We start from the raw sequence: 15,015 nt of genomic DNA, 5'->3' as shown, positions 1-15,015 counted from the left end.
TAAATTAGAAATTGAGAAAAATATAAAGAAAAGCCAATGAACTACAAGAGGTGCCACAAACACACACAGGTCCTCTGGTACAACAATCCTATAGGTGCCAAACATGCTAATCTTTACCATAGAGACTACCACAGAGGATTCTTTTCCACAGACACTTAGTGCAAAGCGAATTTAAGGTAGGCCTTTTAATGTTGAGCCATATCAACACTGAAAGATTTTATTCACACAGAATGCTATCCTGTTCACAGAGGACTTTATAGTAGCTGTTAGTAGTGTACTCATGTACAATTTGTTATTAAAAGTAATGTGAAAAATGTTTAAAAAAAATCCAAGAACAAACGAGATGTTTTCACAACCATAAGTAATTCTATCTGTTCAATTTCCTTATCACTTAACTCAATCTCCCAAGATCTAGAAAAGCTACTCTTAATAATTTTATGACATAAAAAATTAAAAGAAAAAAACAAAAAACAAACAACCCCCCCCCCCCCCCAAAAAAACCCCCTTATACTCCTTGAATCAATGACCAGCTGCAGATGGGTGCTCTTACCATGGTACCACAGACAAGCTCCTTAAGAGCTCATAAGCAGCTCAACCACATCCACGAATTTTGCAAAGGCTTTTGGAGATGTGTCACTGCTCTGCATAAGGGATTCTTTGGCTTGCCTTTCAGATTCATCCAGCTATTTCCACTGAATGCACAGAACCAACAAGTCTCTTTGAATTAGCCTGACTGGATCAGGACCTAATTTTAGGTAAGGTAACATCTCAGTTGAAGCTGTTGAAGTAGGTTCTCTGGATTTTATCCACAGCTACATTTACAAACACAGAAGTTAACTGAGCTTAACTACAGTAGAAGATCAGCAAAATATCTCCTTTATTCTTCTTTATTCCAGATTATTTAGAATAATGTTCTCACTTTAATGCTTTCAGCCCATGAAACATAACTCACTTTCAAAGACTCATTTGTGGAATTTTCAGACATACAGGAAGGGCTTACCTTCATCAGAGCTGTAAGACACAAAATAATTTATTATTTCTGATACTGAGATATGCAGGAACAATGTGGAAAGATGGGGTTACGCACTGTGTTTTATTTAAGAATAGACCTTAAAACAACAAGGTTCGTATTTGTCCTTCCACAAAGTATGAGGCAATCTGGATGAAAGCTTTTGGTTTTTTATCCATTTAAAATATTTAGTCTCATAGTTCAAATCTCAAAAAGTTAAATGGCTTGCCTACATAGCTTTCATTGGTATGTGTACTATCATTAGGGATAACATAAGAAAATTTAATGAACCTATAAAATAACCTGAAATGAAAACTTCCCCACCTGTGTATCCTTGTACTTTTCTTTCAAGTCCATGAGCCGGTGATAAGCTTTAATTGCTTCTGAAAACTCTCCAATATCTGTACTGGTGAGAAGGTAGTTCTCCCAAATTTGCCAGTGCTCGTAGTTGCACTTGAGAGCTTCTTGAAGGGTTCGAAATGCTTTGTTTCTAAATAATAACAAAAAAGAAGAATGAAAATGAAGATTCTATACAAATATATTTAAATCAGTTGGTATTGTATCAGCTAAAAAGCTGCCTATTTCAAAAATCTGTTTAGAAGACAGTGCAATTTAAAATTATGGTTCATAATTTACAATACTGATACTTTCTTCTCTCTTGGCAATTACTTTCTACTGGTTTACTAATCAGTATACTGTGTTACGGCTGCTTCCAGGTAATCTCTGTATTAGCTCTCCTAACTATATTTTGGCAAAATAATATAATAAGTTGATCACATTTGTGCCATCTGTATTGGTATTTTCTGGAGCTTTACTGGTCCCAAACACTGTTAGGATCCTTTACCAATGCTGCTGCCCAGTGAACCATCACACAGTGCCAGGAGAGCATATTGTGGAATAAAGGCAGACAGAATCTCTAAAGTTGCTATAAAGTCAGTAACCATCTTCCTTATATGTCCACGTGGATCCACAGCAGGCAACTGTTTCCCATGCCCTATCCCAAGGAGAAAAGTAATGATGTTCTGCAGTAAGGAGCATAAGACAGTTTGGCCAAATGACATGTATGACCTGAAAGCAGCTGACATCCAGTTTACAGAGGTATGACCTTCTGCACGACATGCAACCAATGCTGCCAGAGAGGAGGCAGAAGGAGCAAGAGATCTTAATGCAATCTTAAATCTAAGTTGGTACATTATAGTTGTCAGCTGTCCAAAGCTTTAAACTTGCTGCCAAAAGCTAAAAGCTCTGCTAGAAATACAGAATGATATGGTTCTTAAGACTTTAAGAGCTTGAAGCTTACTCTCAGCTGGAGATTCATGAAGCTTAGGAAAAAACACAAAGGAATAAATTTATTAAAATGAAAATCTGAAACGGAGTTTTCCCAGGCTGGTAAAAATCTTTCTGGGAGACGTATAATAAGAAATCTCCTCTTAAGAAATATCATATAAAGATGCTTTACTAAAATTTGCAGCTCGCTGCTTGTGTATAAGACCTTAAAAGTGCTATCTCTAAAGAAAGACAGCTCAAAGAAATAGCTGGTTGAGCTTCAGTAAAAGAAGTGCAAGAGTACAAACATCTCAGTCAGGAAAAGGGAATATCTAACTATTGGATCAGTCCATTAAAAGCTTGGAAATGGCTGGGTCAGGAAAAAAACATAAACAACTGTCAATCTAAGCCCAGAGTATAAAAAGAGTACTAAGCACCTGAATAGAGCTGAGTGAGAGAATAAAACTATTGAAAGAAAACAGGTCATTTGGAATAGCTAAGGCAGAATACTCCACAGGCGGATTTTCCCACGTTCACTCCCCTTTTCTCTCCCTCTCATATACATTCTCACGTATGCTGCTGCTGAGTGAACATACCAAATTACAGTTGGGTCTCCTCCACTGTTAACTGTGTCAGTAAGGGATTTTAGCCCCAGATTTTGACTTGCTATATTAGAAAAGAACAGAGGCCTGCTTCTTCCTCTGTAGATTTTGCTACAAGGGCAGCTGGGATCCACCACAGTTCTCTAACAGGCTTTATGACACTTTGGCCGATGGACACACTTTAATCACCTGGAGCAACTGCTTATAAAACTGCTCTTCAGCATCTTCAGGATTAGCCTGTACAAGGCGGGTATATGCTGATCAGACAGAACCAGGAAAAGAAAACAAGATACCAATGGGATAGGATGTAAAACCTATTTCTCAAATCATTGCTGTTGCTATGCTAATAAAGTAGCAAATCACTTAACGATGGAGTACCCTTAACCAGGGTAGCAGTTAAACCAATGAATATCCAAACAAGACACCCTAGGCAGTACCAGTGTGTCATCCTGCCTTGGTCAGGATCTTCCACCCAAAAACACAGAGGGGACAGTCTCAATTTGTTCTGAGCAATAGGAGATCACCTAGATTGCAAAGACCTCCTAACATCTGGAGGAATTCTTCGAGTAAACTAAACAGTAGAGTCTGGTTTTATCACAATGAATTTTTCTTGAGGAACTTTAGAATACACGTAACTTGTGGACTGTTAAGAAACAAACTAACTCCCAAAGCAACAAAAGCCCTTTCATTTGGGTGTCAGCAAGTTGTTTGTACACACTTTTCAAAGATTTATGTATTTTATATTTGTCTGCTGTATGAGACTGCACTAAGTCTCACCCATATGTACCGCTTGCAGGTGGGTCTGATTTCAAAGCCTGGCAGGAGTAAAGCTTGATTTTGATGAGGGACTACAAGAAAACAGTTAACTTTATCATCTTATTTTCCCTTTTTCTATTTTTCCTTCTTTTTGTTTTGCTAGCAGGCATGCAAAATAAAAATTTTCCCTCTCACCACTCCTCCGCCCCCAAAATAAATTATACTGAAGGTGTGTTCATTGCATAAGGTGGGATTTAGACTCATAATGCAACAGATATCCATTGTTTTCAAAGTGGGTCAAACTAAATCACACAGTCTTTATATATAAGCAACTACACAAATAATTAGTTTGAAGTAGCTATTCTACAGCAAAGGCAGGCCACACTCAGCTATCAGCATACAACACTGACTTAAGATCTCCTGTACACATATTCCTATCCCAAGTAATTCACATGGAGAAAACCTCAAAAAACTGCCTCTCCCTACTATTTTTGATAAGATATCAAATAGGTTACAAGTTTTGTATGCATTAATCATGTTAAATCACAGGAGTGGATTCACAGTAATAAAATTAAATCGATAAAGTGAAACTAATCACTCAGTAGTTTCTTGGCTCTATAGTAGATGGATAGGCGAAAAAGTGATTTTGATTAAAGATACTTCCATGAACCAAGTATAAGCCAGTCCACTAAGCATTTAATACATCCTTTTGAACTTTTTGCAAAAGAAATAGGAATCTGTCACAAGCAATCTAAGATAAGAGGAAGAAACTTTAAATGAGGAGAGAGATTTCTGAATAAATGTATAATCACCTTACTTTAAAAATGCTGCAGAGAAATTAATAAATGAGACATAGTATTATTTGATAACTAAATCGTGCATTCTCTTCAAGACACTGCTGAAGACACAAGGAACTGCTGGAAAGGTAAAACAAGCTCTTTATTTCTACTAGTCTTTTTAGTTTAAGTAGTCATTCTAACCTTCATTTGTTTCTTTTCTCCGCCTCCCATTAACATATCTAAGCATCTCTTGATTTTATTTATAGTATTAGTTGCCACCTGTTTCCTTGGTGTGTTTTTTTGGTTTATCCTTTCACATAAGCTTCCTATTCTCTGTCTTCTTTTTAGTCTGCCTCTTGAATGCATAACCACATAAACTGATGTCAGATTTTCAAACAAACAGTCTAATTTTTTGTATCAATAAAGTTTTAAAAAATATATTTTATTCTATTATTTCATTCTTTGGGGACAGGTTATAACGTGAAAATTCTTCTGAAATATTCTTTCAAGTATTCTTCCAAGGAGCTTTTACTACATTGAATTGAGACATAAAAATAGGAAGGGCAGTCCACTCAGGTCAAAGCTTCTTATATTAATGGCTAATTTGCAGGGAAAAGAGCAAGCAAGCTGTTATGTGTGTAGATCTCCATCTGCTTTCATGATATGAAAAATAAGCTGCCTGTTTTTCCCTCAAATCTCCTGAGATTAATGCAGTATGAATCGAGACAGGTCTAAATACATATTTTGTTTAAAATGGACACATCTTTTTAACTTCATAGTCAAATTAGTTTACAACTTCAATATGAATGTTTTGCACTGGCTATATGTACTATGTTATTAAAACCTGTAACAAGAAGAAAGTAATTAGTAATTAGGCTTAGTAATTGCTACTTTTATAAAGCTTATGAAAAAAATGAAGCTTCTTGAAAAAATGAAACAAGTATCATCAGATAATCCAAGCTGGGAGAGAGAACTGAAGGGATGAGAATTAGGCTAAATAAACTAACCACATTATGAGAACAAAAAACTCAATGTCAGAAAAAGGAAATCCAAATTATTTATTTTGGAAACTGTATCTTCTAATTCTTTTGAGTACTTACTTCTGTTTTAATCTGATATATGCAGTTGATAAATTGTTCCAGGCCTCAGCATTCTGTAATGACAAAAGGAGAAACACCACCCCAAATTATTTACTCATATTACACTTATTTGAAAAATATGCAAATGAAACTACTATGAATTATTATATCAATTTTGCTAATCACACAGATACTAACACACATTAGTAAATTTATTACAATGTAGTCAAAATATTGTATAAAACAGAAAATAATTAATTAAAATATGAATAAATATTACTGATTATAGCAACAATCAGAAATACAAACAGTTCCTTTAACTGTCTTCTCTTTGGAATATGCTATGCTAGCTCTTGCCTTCAGTTTAAACTGTAAGCAGGCATCCTCTTCTGGATCTAGCTGGGATGGCTGGAGATGTCAGTGGTTCCAGCAGCTCATCACTTCTCACCAGCTGGAAGTTACTTACCCACACAGCTTTCTTAGTAGAGAGGAAAAAAAAAAAAACCTGAATGTCCTAACGCATTTCAGGCAAAACCAACAGTGTCAGTTCCAGCTGTGTTTATCAACTGTTTTAGCTGAAAGGGATTAGAGTGCCTTACACTGCTGTAAATTTGAAGCCATACCACTGAAGTCAGCAATGTGGCAACTAGTATAAATTTAAAGAACAGAACCAGAGTATTTCAGTGAAATACTCTCTGGTGCTGAAGACTACTCTCAGGCTTATGGAGCATTTAAATCATGCTGGGAAACCTTTTTGAGGCTGAAGCCATGAAAAGAGTCAGGGCATTGCTGCAGATTGTTGCACAGGGACAGGTTTCACCTCCATAGCTAAGAGGCAGCTCAGCACCCTGTACTCACGTAACAAATGCTACTTAACCTACTGAGAAGTCAGTTGACTTGTTTGTATAAATACAGGCAAGTATGAGCCCCAGACAGGTAAGTGAACACGATTTCCATATCCACTTGGGACTGATCTACTGTGTTGAAACAGATCACGTCAATGTGTAAAACAAGGCAAAAATTCCAGTTAAGTACAGGCATATCTGTTTTTCTTCCAAATAAGTTCTTTCTTTTCAGTAATAAAAAAAATAGAATACTTTGTCACCTTGTTTGCTCTCTTGTTATTTCCCCAAGAAAAAAGAATGAAAAACAGTTTCTGTCAAGTAGGTGACATCAACTGTAAGTCAGCAACACAGTGGCAGGCAGGCCTTTTGAGAAAAAAGTATAGCTAGTACATTCCCAAGAGGTAATCCAGTTGTCATTTCTGCAATTTCTGCAGTCATACTCAAACTGCAACGTGGTACACACACTTCCCTCATACATCCTGAAAAACTGGGTAATAAACTCCACTTTGCCTGCGCTCATGAATTACACTAGTCACAAATTTACCTGCATACATAACTTACTTGCCTCTTTTTCAGAATTTTATTGCTTACTTAGAGGACTAAGCACTTTAGCTTGGTGTTTTACCTGTATCTTTAGCTCTACAGATGGTCTGCTCCTTCCCTTTTCTCTTTTGTAGCAATGTATGCAAGCATAAACAACTTGAATGCTCAAACATATTTTAACATTCACACACACATACTGGGACAAAGTTAAGTATTGGGCAAGTATTTTTATGATGCCTTATGAGGAAAACATATCCTTTATGCAAAAGTTTAATTTATTCAGAGGACTAAGGTTTAAACAATTTTTTTAGTATTGCTTTGTTTGTTTATAATGAAAACATCCTTGTTGCTTTTAGATAAGTCATCTCAATCTCTTGCTGAAATGTACATACATCTGGTTCCAATGTCACACAGCGCTGAAATGCTTTGGCAGCACCTTCGTAGCCTTCTAAAGCAATGTATGCGCAGCCCAAGGAAAACCATACACCTAGCTGGAGAGAAAGAAGAATGATTTCATATATACATATATACTTCAGCACAAAATAAATCATTTTGCCTGGATGCTCAAACCCGCACTACTCTTGTTGATTCTACCTGATTTTCAGCTACAATAACAGTACTGCATTGTTATAAATAATATCTTGAACACAGAATGTATGAAAACCTTCAAAGTATTTAATAAAAACAGATAAACAAAAGTGATGATATGGGAACCACTTCATCATATGTGAAGTGCTTTTTAACAGCATGTCTTCATTTAGAAAAGAAAGTGACTGATACTAAGAGGTTAGCATATTTCGCTTTAACTTGCGAAAAATCCACATTCACTCTGTAGTATTGCTATTAGGTCAAATGGTACATGTTAGAAAACATACTTCAGGCAAATCACTTTTATAACAAACATTTCAGATGACTGAAAATAAGCAATTCAAAATTATAGCTCCTTCAGCTTGTTAGAATATTGATCTTCTTTAGCTTATAATGTAATATTTAGAAGCGTACTCAAATAATGCCTTAAAACACAGAATTTTACCAGTTCAATAAACCTTTCACTGCCAACCTTCAGTTGCTCTGACCAAATTCCTCTCATCTGTTCTCACAAATATCATACATGAGCATAAGTTGTAGCAAATTAAATACAAATTTTCATAGCTCTTTGATGTCACGTTCCTGATTTGTCATGCTGTTTATTGTCAAAGAGCTGCCAGTTAAGTGGTATCAACTTTTAGAAGAGCTCTATAATTCAGACAAGTATTAAATCCTAAATACACTGATAGAACGTATTCAAACAGAACATTTCATAATCTGCTACAAAATCATTCCAAATACTGCTACCTACTGCAAAAACTTCAACCCTTTCTCCATTCTAAATGCTTAGGTAAGAAAAATAAGTTGTTTTTCTTGGGAAATTTTTGGGGGGTAGGGAAGAAGGTAGTGAAGAGAAAGATGGAAAATCAGTATTAGCTTTAACTTACACTGAACAACAACTTGCTACTTTTCAAGACATCTGATTTTTATATCTTCCTGCATTTTGGATACTAGTTTTGAAGCAAAGAATTCTGATAACTCAAGTTCTTCCCAGGAAACTCTAAGGGCTATTTAAACATAAAAATATTATCTTAAGAACCACTTGCAAATCAGGGCTTTTACAGGGTTGATGATCAAGCAAGTGGCTCATATGCAAGAAGCTGTTTCCGTCTACAGAGTAACTATGAACTCTATAGCAGGCATCTCAGACACTTTATGCAGTTTTCGCCAGATGAGCCTTTTTTTCCTCAGTCTCTCAGCACCAACTTAATCCAGTTACTGATTTGTAAAATATCCAATTGATTTTCTCTTCCAACATGTTTTATTGAGTTGAAACTTTTTTTTTTTTTTTTTTTTTTTAAAGACACAGCTGCTTCCTAGATGTTGTGGGGAACAGACTGCAGCTTTGACGCCTGGGAAGGGAATGGATTATGCTTCCAGCACTCAAAGTTGTATAGGAATTGGCACTTACTAAGTAGTTAGGGGGTTTATATCAGTGGTGGCGAAGAGCAAAGGGAAGGGAATGCATTTTCTCTTGATTGCTTTTTCATCTCTGAACAATACTGAATATGATTTTACATCAAGATAATAAAAGAATTAATTCATTTTCTTCTACAGAAAACCTTCACTGTAAGAATTATCCCATGCTTACAAAGTATATCCAACAGGAAAAGTAGTTTAGTTTAATCTCTCTTCTGAAGTAATAAACTATCAAATAAACAATAGCTGATCCTGAAAGTATTATCAGTTGCCAGAACTGCCCCTTCCCTGAGATTAAAAAGTTATTCATACCACTTAAATTGTGAGCTTCTGACATAAAAATCTGTTCTGGATGACATTAAAATCATGCTTTTAAAAAGAATCACTGTAACCATAAATCCTACAGCCTAACCAATTAAACAGCTGAGTTTTATATTCTGAAAAGTTATGCTAAACATTTAAAAAGTTAGCCACAATTACAGATACGTAATGGATTACTAGGGGGACCATTTAGGAGAAACTGAATGACAGCCTTAGCTTAGATCCTAGCATATACATGTACTACATTGTCCACCAGGTTAACAGACCTGACGGTGATCAGTCTCATGTTATCGAGGCAAAAAAAAATGCACAAGGCTAGAAATACAGGTATCCTTTCTCATTTGTGTGTGTGTGTAGGATGGCCAACCCTCAGCGCATACAGGCGTATTTATCGGCAAAGATGAAACTGCCAATTACATCTGGCCTGGGCAAACAAGAAAATCTGCTTTTCAGCATTGTTAGTCTGCCACCTTCATGATCCTTAAACTCAAAGAAGAAAGTGTGTTTGAGAAAAAAATTTATTTGCCAAATCTCAGAGGGCAGAATTAATGGGAAATAAACATTAAGTCGCATTTTTTGGAATCTTTTATCCATCCATTTTCTAACAGTCCCACATTTCCACACAGCTGCTATCTAGTAACTCCCCTTTGCTGTTCTCTAGGTTGGGAAGGTGGGGGAAGAGATGGGAGGACTCAGGAATGAAATTTAAGGCTAGCTCCAACAATACTGCTCAGATGGGAGCGCAGCTCAGGCTGCACAGTTGAAACAAACTGGGCTTCTGCAAATGGTGAGAGAGAAAGAATCACTGCAATTCTTATTCTTCAAATACATGCAATTACAGCACAGTCTTACTTCTGGGATTGCGCTTCCAGAATCTGATTGACTGAAACTCCTACCATTTTCATTTTTTGACGCAAAGTGAGTGGCTACATATCTCAGAAACTGGCTTATCAATGCTTAAATCTGTTGATTCCCCTCTCAAGGAAAAGTTACACAACACAAGTAGAATGTAAATAATTCTTTATTTCTGTGGGGAAAAGCTGTACGAGCAGATGCCTAGCTAAAATCATAAAATGCAAAGAATAGAGAATTTTCTTTTCTTGATAGTTTGAAACAAAATATTGTGTCCAGCTCTAACTGAGAATGAAGACTTGGACTGAAGGGAAGAAATTTGGGAATTAGACATAATGGATAAGGTTGTGAAAGGTGTCCAAAAGGGATTTTTTAGCACACAAGGAGAGTGAGATGAAAAGTCTCTGGAGTAGGAATTAAGACATGGAGCTATGTGATGAAAGAAGAGTAATTTTCAGAAACTTGACAGTTTCTGAGATGTTATATCGATGTGCAAAGTATATAGGAAACAGATTAGGTCATGCTGATGGAAGAGCGTTGCCATATGTTAAAGAAAACTTCAGAGTAAATCACATAAAAAATAACTGTATAAACAAACAACAGAACTGCTATGGATTACAATTTCAAGCTTAAATAAAAAACAGTGTATGACTGAACACTAGGCTAAGATGGTGAATGTAACATACTGAGGGTGATCAGAAGGCAGTGACAGCTGAAAACCCATAAATACATGGAGATTTTAATTACTCCATATAGTTTAGTAAATGTCATGTTGGATGCAATTCCAAGATTAAACATTTTAGACATGAAGAAGATGGTCAGAAGGCAATACTGACCATTACTTAAGGATCAAGTTCAAAATATTACTATACAAGAGATGCTTGGTTGTAACATAGCTAGATTCAATAGTCTTTCAACAACAAAGCCAAACCATTTAGTAAAGATGATGTTAATTTTAAGAACTACTTAAAAAAGGGGAATTGTGTTAAAAACTAAAAGGGACAGCTAAAAGAGTAAATGTTCTGCAGAAGATGTGAAATCTATTTAAACAGGAGATATTTCAAGGCTTGGAACAATGGCATACTGTCATTTATAAAGGTTCTAAAGAGTGAAAACAGTTAAAAAGCAAAATAAAGGAGACTATTAGGAATAAGATGACATACTTAAAAAGCTGATGTGGTAGACAAATGAGAAAACTAGAAAAGAACAAGTCTGACAGGTTAACTGCAAAAACATGTTAACTGCAAAAACATGGTGATCGAGTTAAAAAAAGAAAAACCAGATGACAACGAAAACCCCCCCTTGATATGCACTTGTTAAAGGCACAATGTCCTTTTCCAAACATGGCCAAACCAGAACACGGCAAGGAGTCCATAGGACCAAGAAATAACCAGAATAAAAAAGGAACACTTAACACCAGCGCAGGAAAGATTTTGTGTGTTCACTGGAGCAGAGCTTGTGGAGGCTCACAACTCAAGGGCCTCCCCTATCCCAATATGTCATGCGGCAAAGGGCTTTCTTAGTTTACCCTAGGAAAGACTATAGAACATATAGCAAAAAGAACCGTAATGAGTCATCACAAACTTTAAGGAATATAAAGTAGCTGAATGCAGGAAATATATGGGGAGCTACAAACCAATAGGGCTGATGTTCCTGTCAGGCAAATTAGTTGATACTCTGTTAAAGAGCACTACTGGACGTACAATATACTTTATCAGGCAAGAGTCAAATTCACGAAGTCTGCTACACTTCTCTGAAAGAAGCAGAATAGGCTTGAGTCTAATTGGATTCCAAAAGGTGTCTGACAAAACTGCCTCACCAAAAGCTTTTACAGAAGCTACATCGCCATGGGACAAGACAGGAAGTCCTTGCATGGGCAAATAATCACAAGATAGGAAACAAAGGGCAGCAGTACACTGCTGATTTTTACCATTTCTTCCAACATAGAAAAGTAAGGACCTTCAAATGGAGCCTGTAGTTCACAAGCTGTGAAATAACTCCTGCGGTTATTCTGACAGTCAAAGCTACAGAAGCTACATATTTATACAGGCTCAGAGGATGACTATGCAAACTCAAAAAAAGCATCCATGGCTACTAAACACAAAGATGTCACCCCTGCATGAGGAAGTCTTTGAAGCACAAATCTTTGGGGCTACTGGATTAAGTTTGTCTTGTTCCTACACTCTCAAAAACACCTGACCGCTATCAGGCATGATATTGGCCCAGACGCAAACTTATCTTACAGCTGTTTTTATATAATGAGTACAATTCCACATTTGCCACTTCAAGACTGAAATTCATTTTGTATATGTCTCCACTCAAAAAGCATGTGGAAGCTGAACCTGACACAGAATTTAGCTGCTTAATTTTGCATCTTGCTAATATAAAAGGTTGTTAGCCCATGACCTGCACTAACAGCTTGCCTTTTGCTATAGAAAATTCAATCACTGAAAAAGCATAATCTTTCAATGCAGGTCAAACATTTAACTGGCAAGCACCTTTGAAAATGTCCACCCAACAAATTATTTTGACCTGTAAATCCTTCGAGGGCCTTTGTTACTTCATTTTAAATTGCAGCTCAAGACCACAGGCAACGGTAATAGCCATGCTGCATAACAGAGGAAGTGGCTACTAAGGCACATTTTCAAGACCCACAAGGAAATTAATCAAATTGCTTTTAATTGATCATAGCACTGAAATGGTGTTTTACTGTCCTTTAGATATCTAGAAAGGGTACACGAATTTCTTCCAGGATATAAGAAAGGCAGTGACTTTCTATTATTTATTTAGAACACAGTTTAAGGATAGATTAAGAGCTATTTTGTGTGGAAAGAATGATAAGAATGCCCTTTTTATTAGGCACGGCATGAAATCTGCTGATTCTACTGGCTGATGTAATAACTGCTCCGAGGAGAGTGACTGACTGAAAGGTAGTGTAAGGAAAACTTTGTCAGAAGTTCAAAAAAAGAATTTTGTCACCACTTGCAGAACTAGGTTAAAGTTCCTTTTTGGCAAAAAAAAAAAAAAAAAAAAAAAAAAAAAAAAAAAAAAAAGAAAAGCGCATGTTGGCTACTGATTGGAAAAACAAATGAAACTGAACTGTAAAATTTTCTCCTTTTTAAGGCTGAAGACAGTGACCAGCAAAAGATGATAATTTAGGCTCAAATCCTTTGTTAAAACTTGCCATCGCAAATTTCCAGACAAGTTTCTAATAAGTCTAAATGATTACAAAATTCTTCAAAAAGTCTAAACAATTCTCTTGTATCCATGGGAATACACTTCCAAAATAATCTCTGTAAAAGTATAGCTGAATACTTGAAAGGAAAAAAAAAAATCATTCATACTAAGAATCTTCTTTTGCATTTTAAGAAGCTCCTACTATTCATGTATCTTTCCCCAATCCACTGGAATTGTCCCAGTCCATCCTTGCAAGATGTTCTCAGTGAAAATACAGGAGAAATTCAGCTGTCACCCATTACGCATACATTGAAACAAGTAAATCTGTGAGAAGTAGTGCTAATGAAGGCAGGTTTCAGATATATTTGAACTGTAAGATTTGAGGTCCTTTGTGGATTCTCCAAAGTCTAATCTGGTGTTTGGCTTATACTGTATAGACCTACCTCTAAGACCTCCACCAAATTTGACTGAAGTTGGCCAAAGAGCATGCAAATTTAAAGGAGGGTTGACACAGATTGATCCCACCCATTAGATATTTTTGGGAATCATTTGTTTCTAGTCTAGAAAACCCCTCCTCCAAAAAGGTTCCTGATAACAACTAGAAAGAAAGACTTAATTTCTTTGTAATAGGGAGTCCTTGTTTACCTGACAAATCATTCTCATTTCTGGGAACACTTCATTAATTAATCTCTTCCTTGTATTATAGCTCTCAAATCTACAATCACATGCCTCTCTCCCCAAGACATCCTGGAATAGGAAATAATTCATTCCTATAGTGACAGAATACAGACAGACTTTAGAAGGCAGTGATGTGTCAAATCCACACTATCCATTTGCTCAGTCTATTTGTTTGAAACAATTCTTCTGAATCTTAAGTAGAGCTTCCTGAGCAACAAGAGGAGGAAACGTTTGTTTTCCTATATGGACTGGACTATTTTTCTTGGATTGCCTTTCATTTTAAGCTTCCTTTGGATAGGACACAAAATAATAAAAAAAATTCTCAGCAGTGTATTTTTCAGTTTTGAGCTCTGCAGGCCAACTTCCGCTGCCCTTTAACAGCCAGAAGTCCTCCTGATTTCAATAAGAGTCTTACCTGAGAAATAACGTACATATTTTGGCATTTCCTGAGGCAGTAAGGGAACTGGAAGACAAGGGAAACTCTTTTTGTCCCTTTTTGCTTTACATTCTAAGGTGTATATGATTACAAGTTATCTGGAGTTCATTTGAATAGGAACAGGACTCTGATTCACTGGAAAAAAATACGTTACTGAAACAGACTGGAAATTGGAAAGGCTGGAGGCCTTGAAAATTTTCCTAAGGCAGAAGTGCAACAGGTTATGTGGAACTCAAACCAGCTTATGCAGTATTCTTTGGAGGGCAAGAAACAATCTCTTACCTTCTCACTGACCTAGTAACAGGTACGAAGGGCACAATGCATAGACATAAAACAACCACAAAGCTGTTTTAAATTCAAGACCCTTCACAGGACGGACCTTACTGGGATGTGATGTAAGAGCGGCTGAGAAAATGAAGCATCTGTCTGCAGACAGTTTGTGAAGAATCTGTCAATATCTGTCAGCATCATCAAGAGAAATCTCTTGACTGAGGTTTCGGTTTTGATGCATTATTGTAATAAAAGCTACTGTCACCACAAGCATAACACAGTGCTTCTCAGTAGCTACACAGCAGGACAGACAAAAACACTTGACAATGATTTCTGTGGAATATAGAGATGTGAGTTTTTACCTCCTAAAGCCAACAGAGGAAAAGACGAAGTAA

The 15,015-nt window shown here is 36.4% G+C and overlaps 1 protein-coding gene across 3 annotated transcripts in view; it reads right to left on the bottom strand.

Moving 5' to 3' along the window:
- The window catches only part of TTC27 (tetratricopeptide repeat domain 27), a 140,075-nt gene that overhangs the window by 13,507 nt on the left and 111,553 nt on the right, over positions 1–15,015 (bottom strand). For all 3 annotated transcript variants that reach the window (XM_064509468.1, XM_026122989.2, XM_026122990.2), the window contains 3 exons: positions 7,272–7,370; positions 5,513–5,565; positions 1,334–1,499 (listed from right to left, as the gene is read on the bottom strand). In XM_064509468.1, the coding sequence (XP_064365538.1) occupies positions 1,334–1,499; positions 5,513–5,565; positions 7,272–7,370 (318 nt within the window). The remainder of the gene's footprint in view (positions 1–1,333; positions 1,500–5,512; positions 5,566–7,271; positions 7,371–15,015) is intronic.

Source organism: Dromaius novaehollandiae, chromosome 3 (assembly GCF_036370855.1).
Source record: "Dromaius novaehollandiae isolate bDroNov1 chromosome 3, bDroNov1.hap1, whole genome shotgun sequence".
NCBI lineage: Eukaryota > Metazoa > Chordata > Aves > Casuariiformes > Dromaiidae > Dromaius > Dromaius novaehollandiae.
The sequence above is the reverse complement of the archived record's forward strand: the minus strand, read 5'-3'. Positions and strand labels throughout refer to the sequence as shown.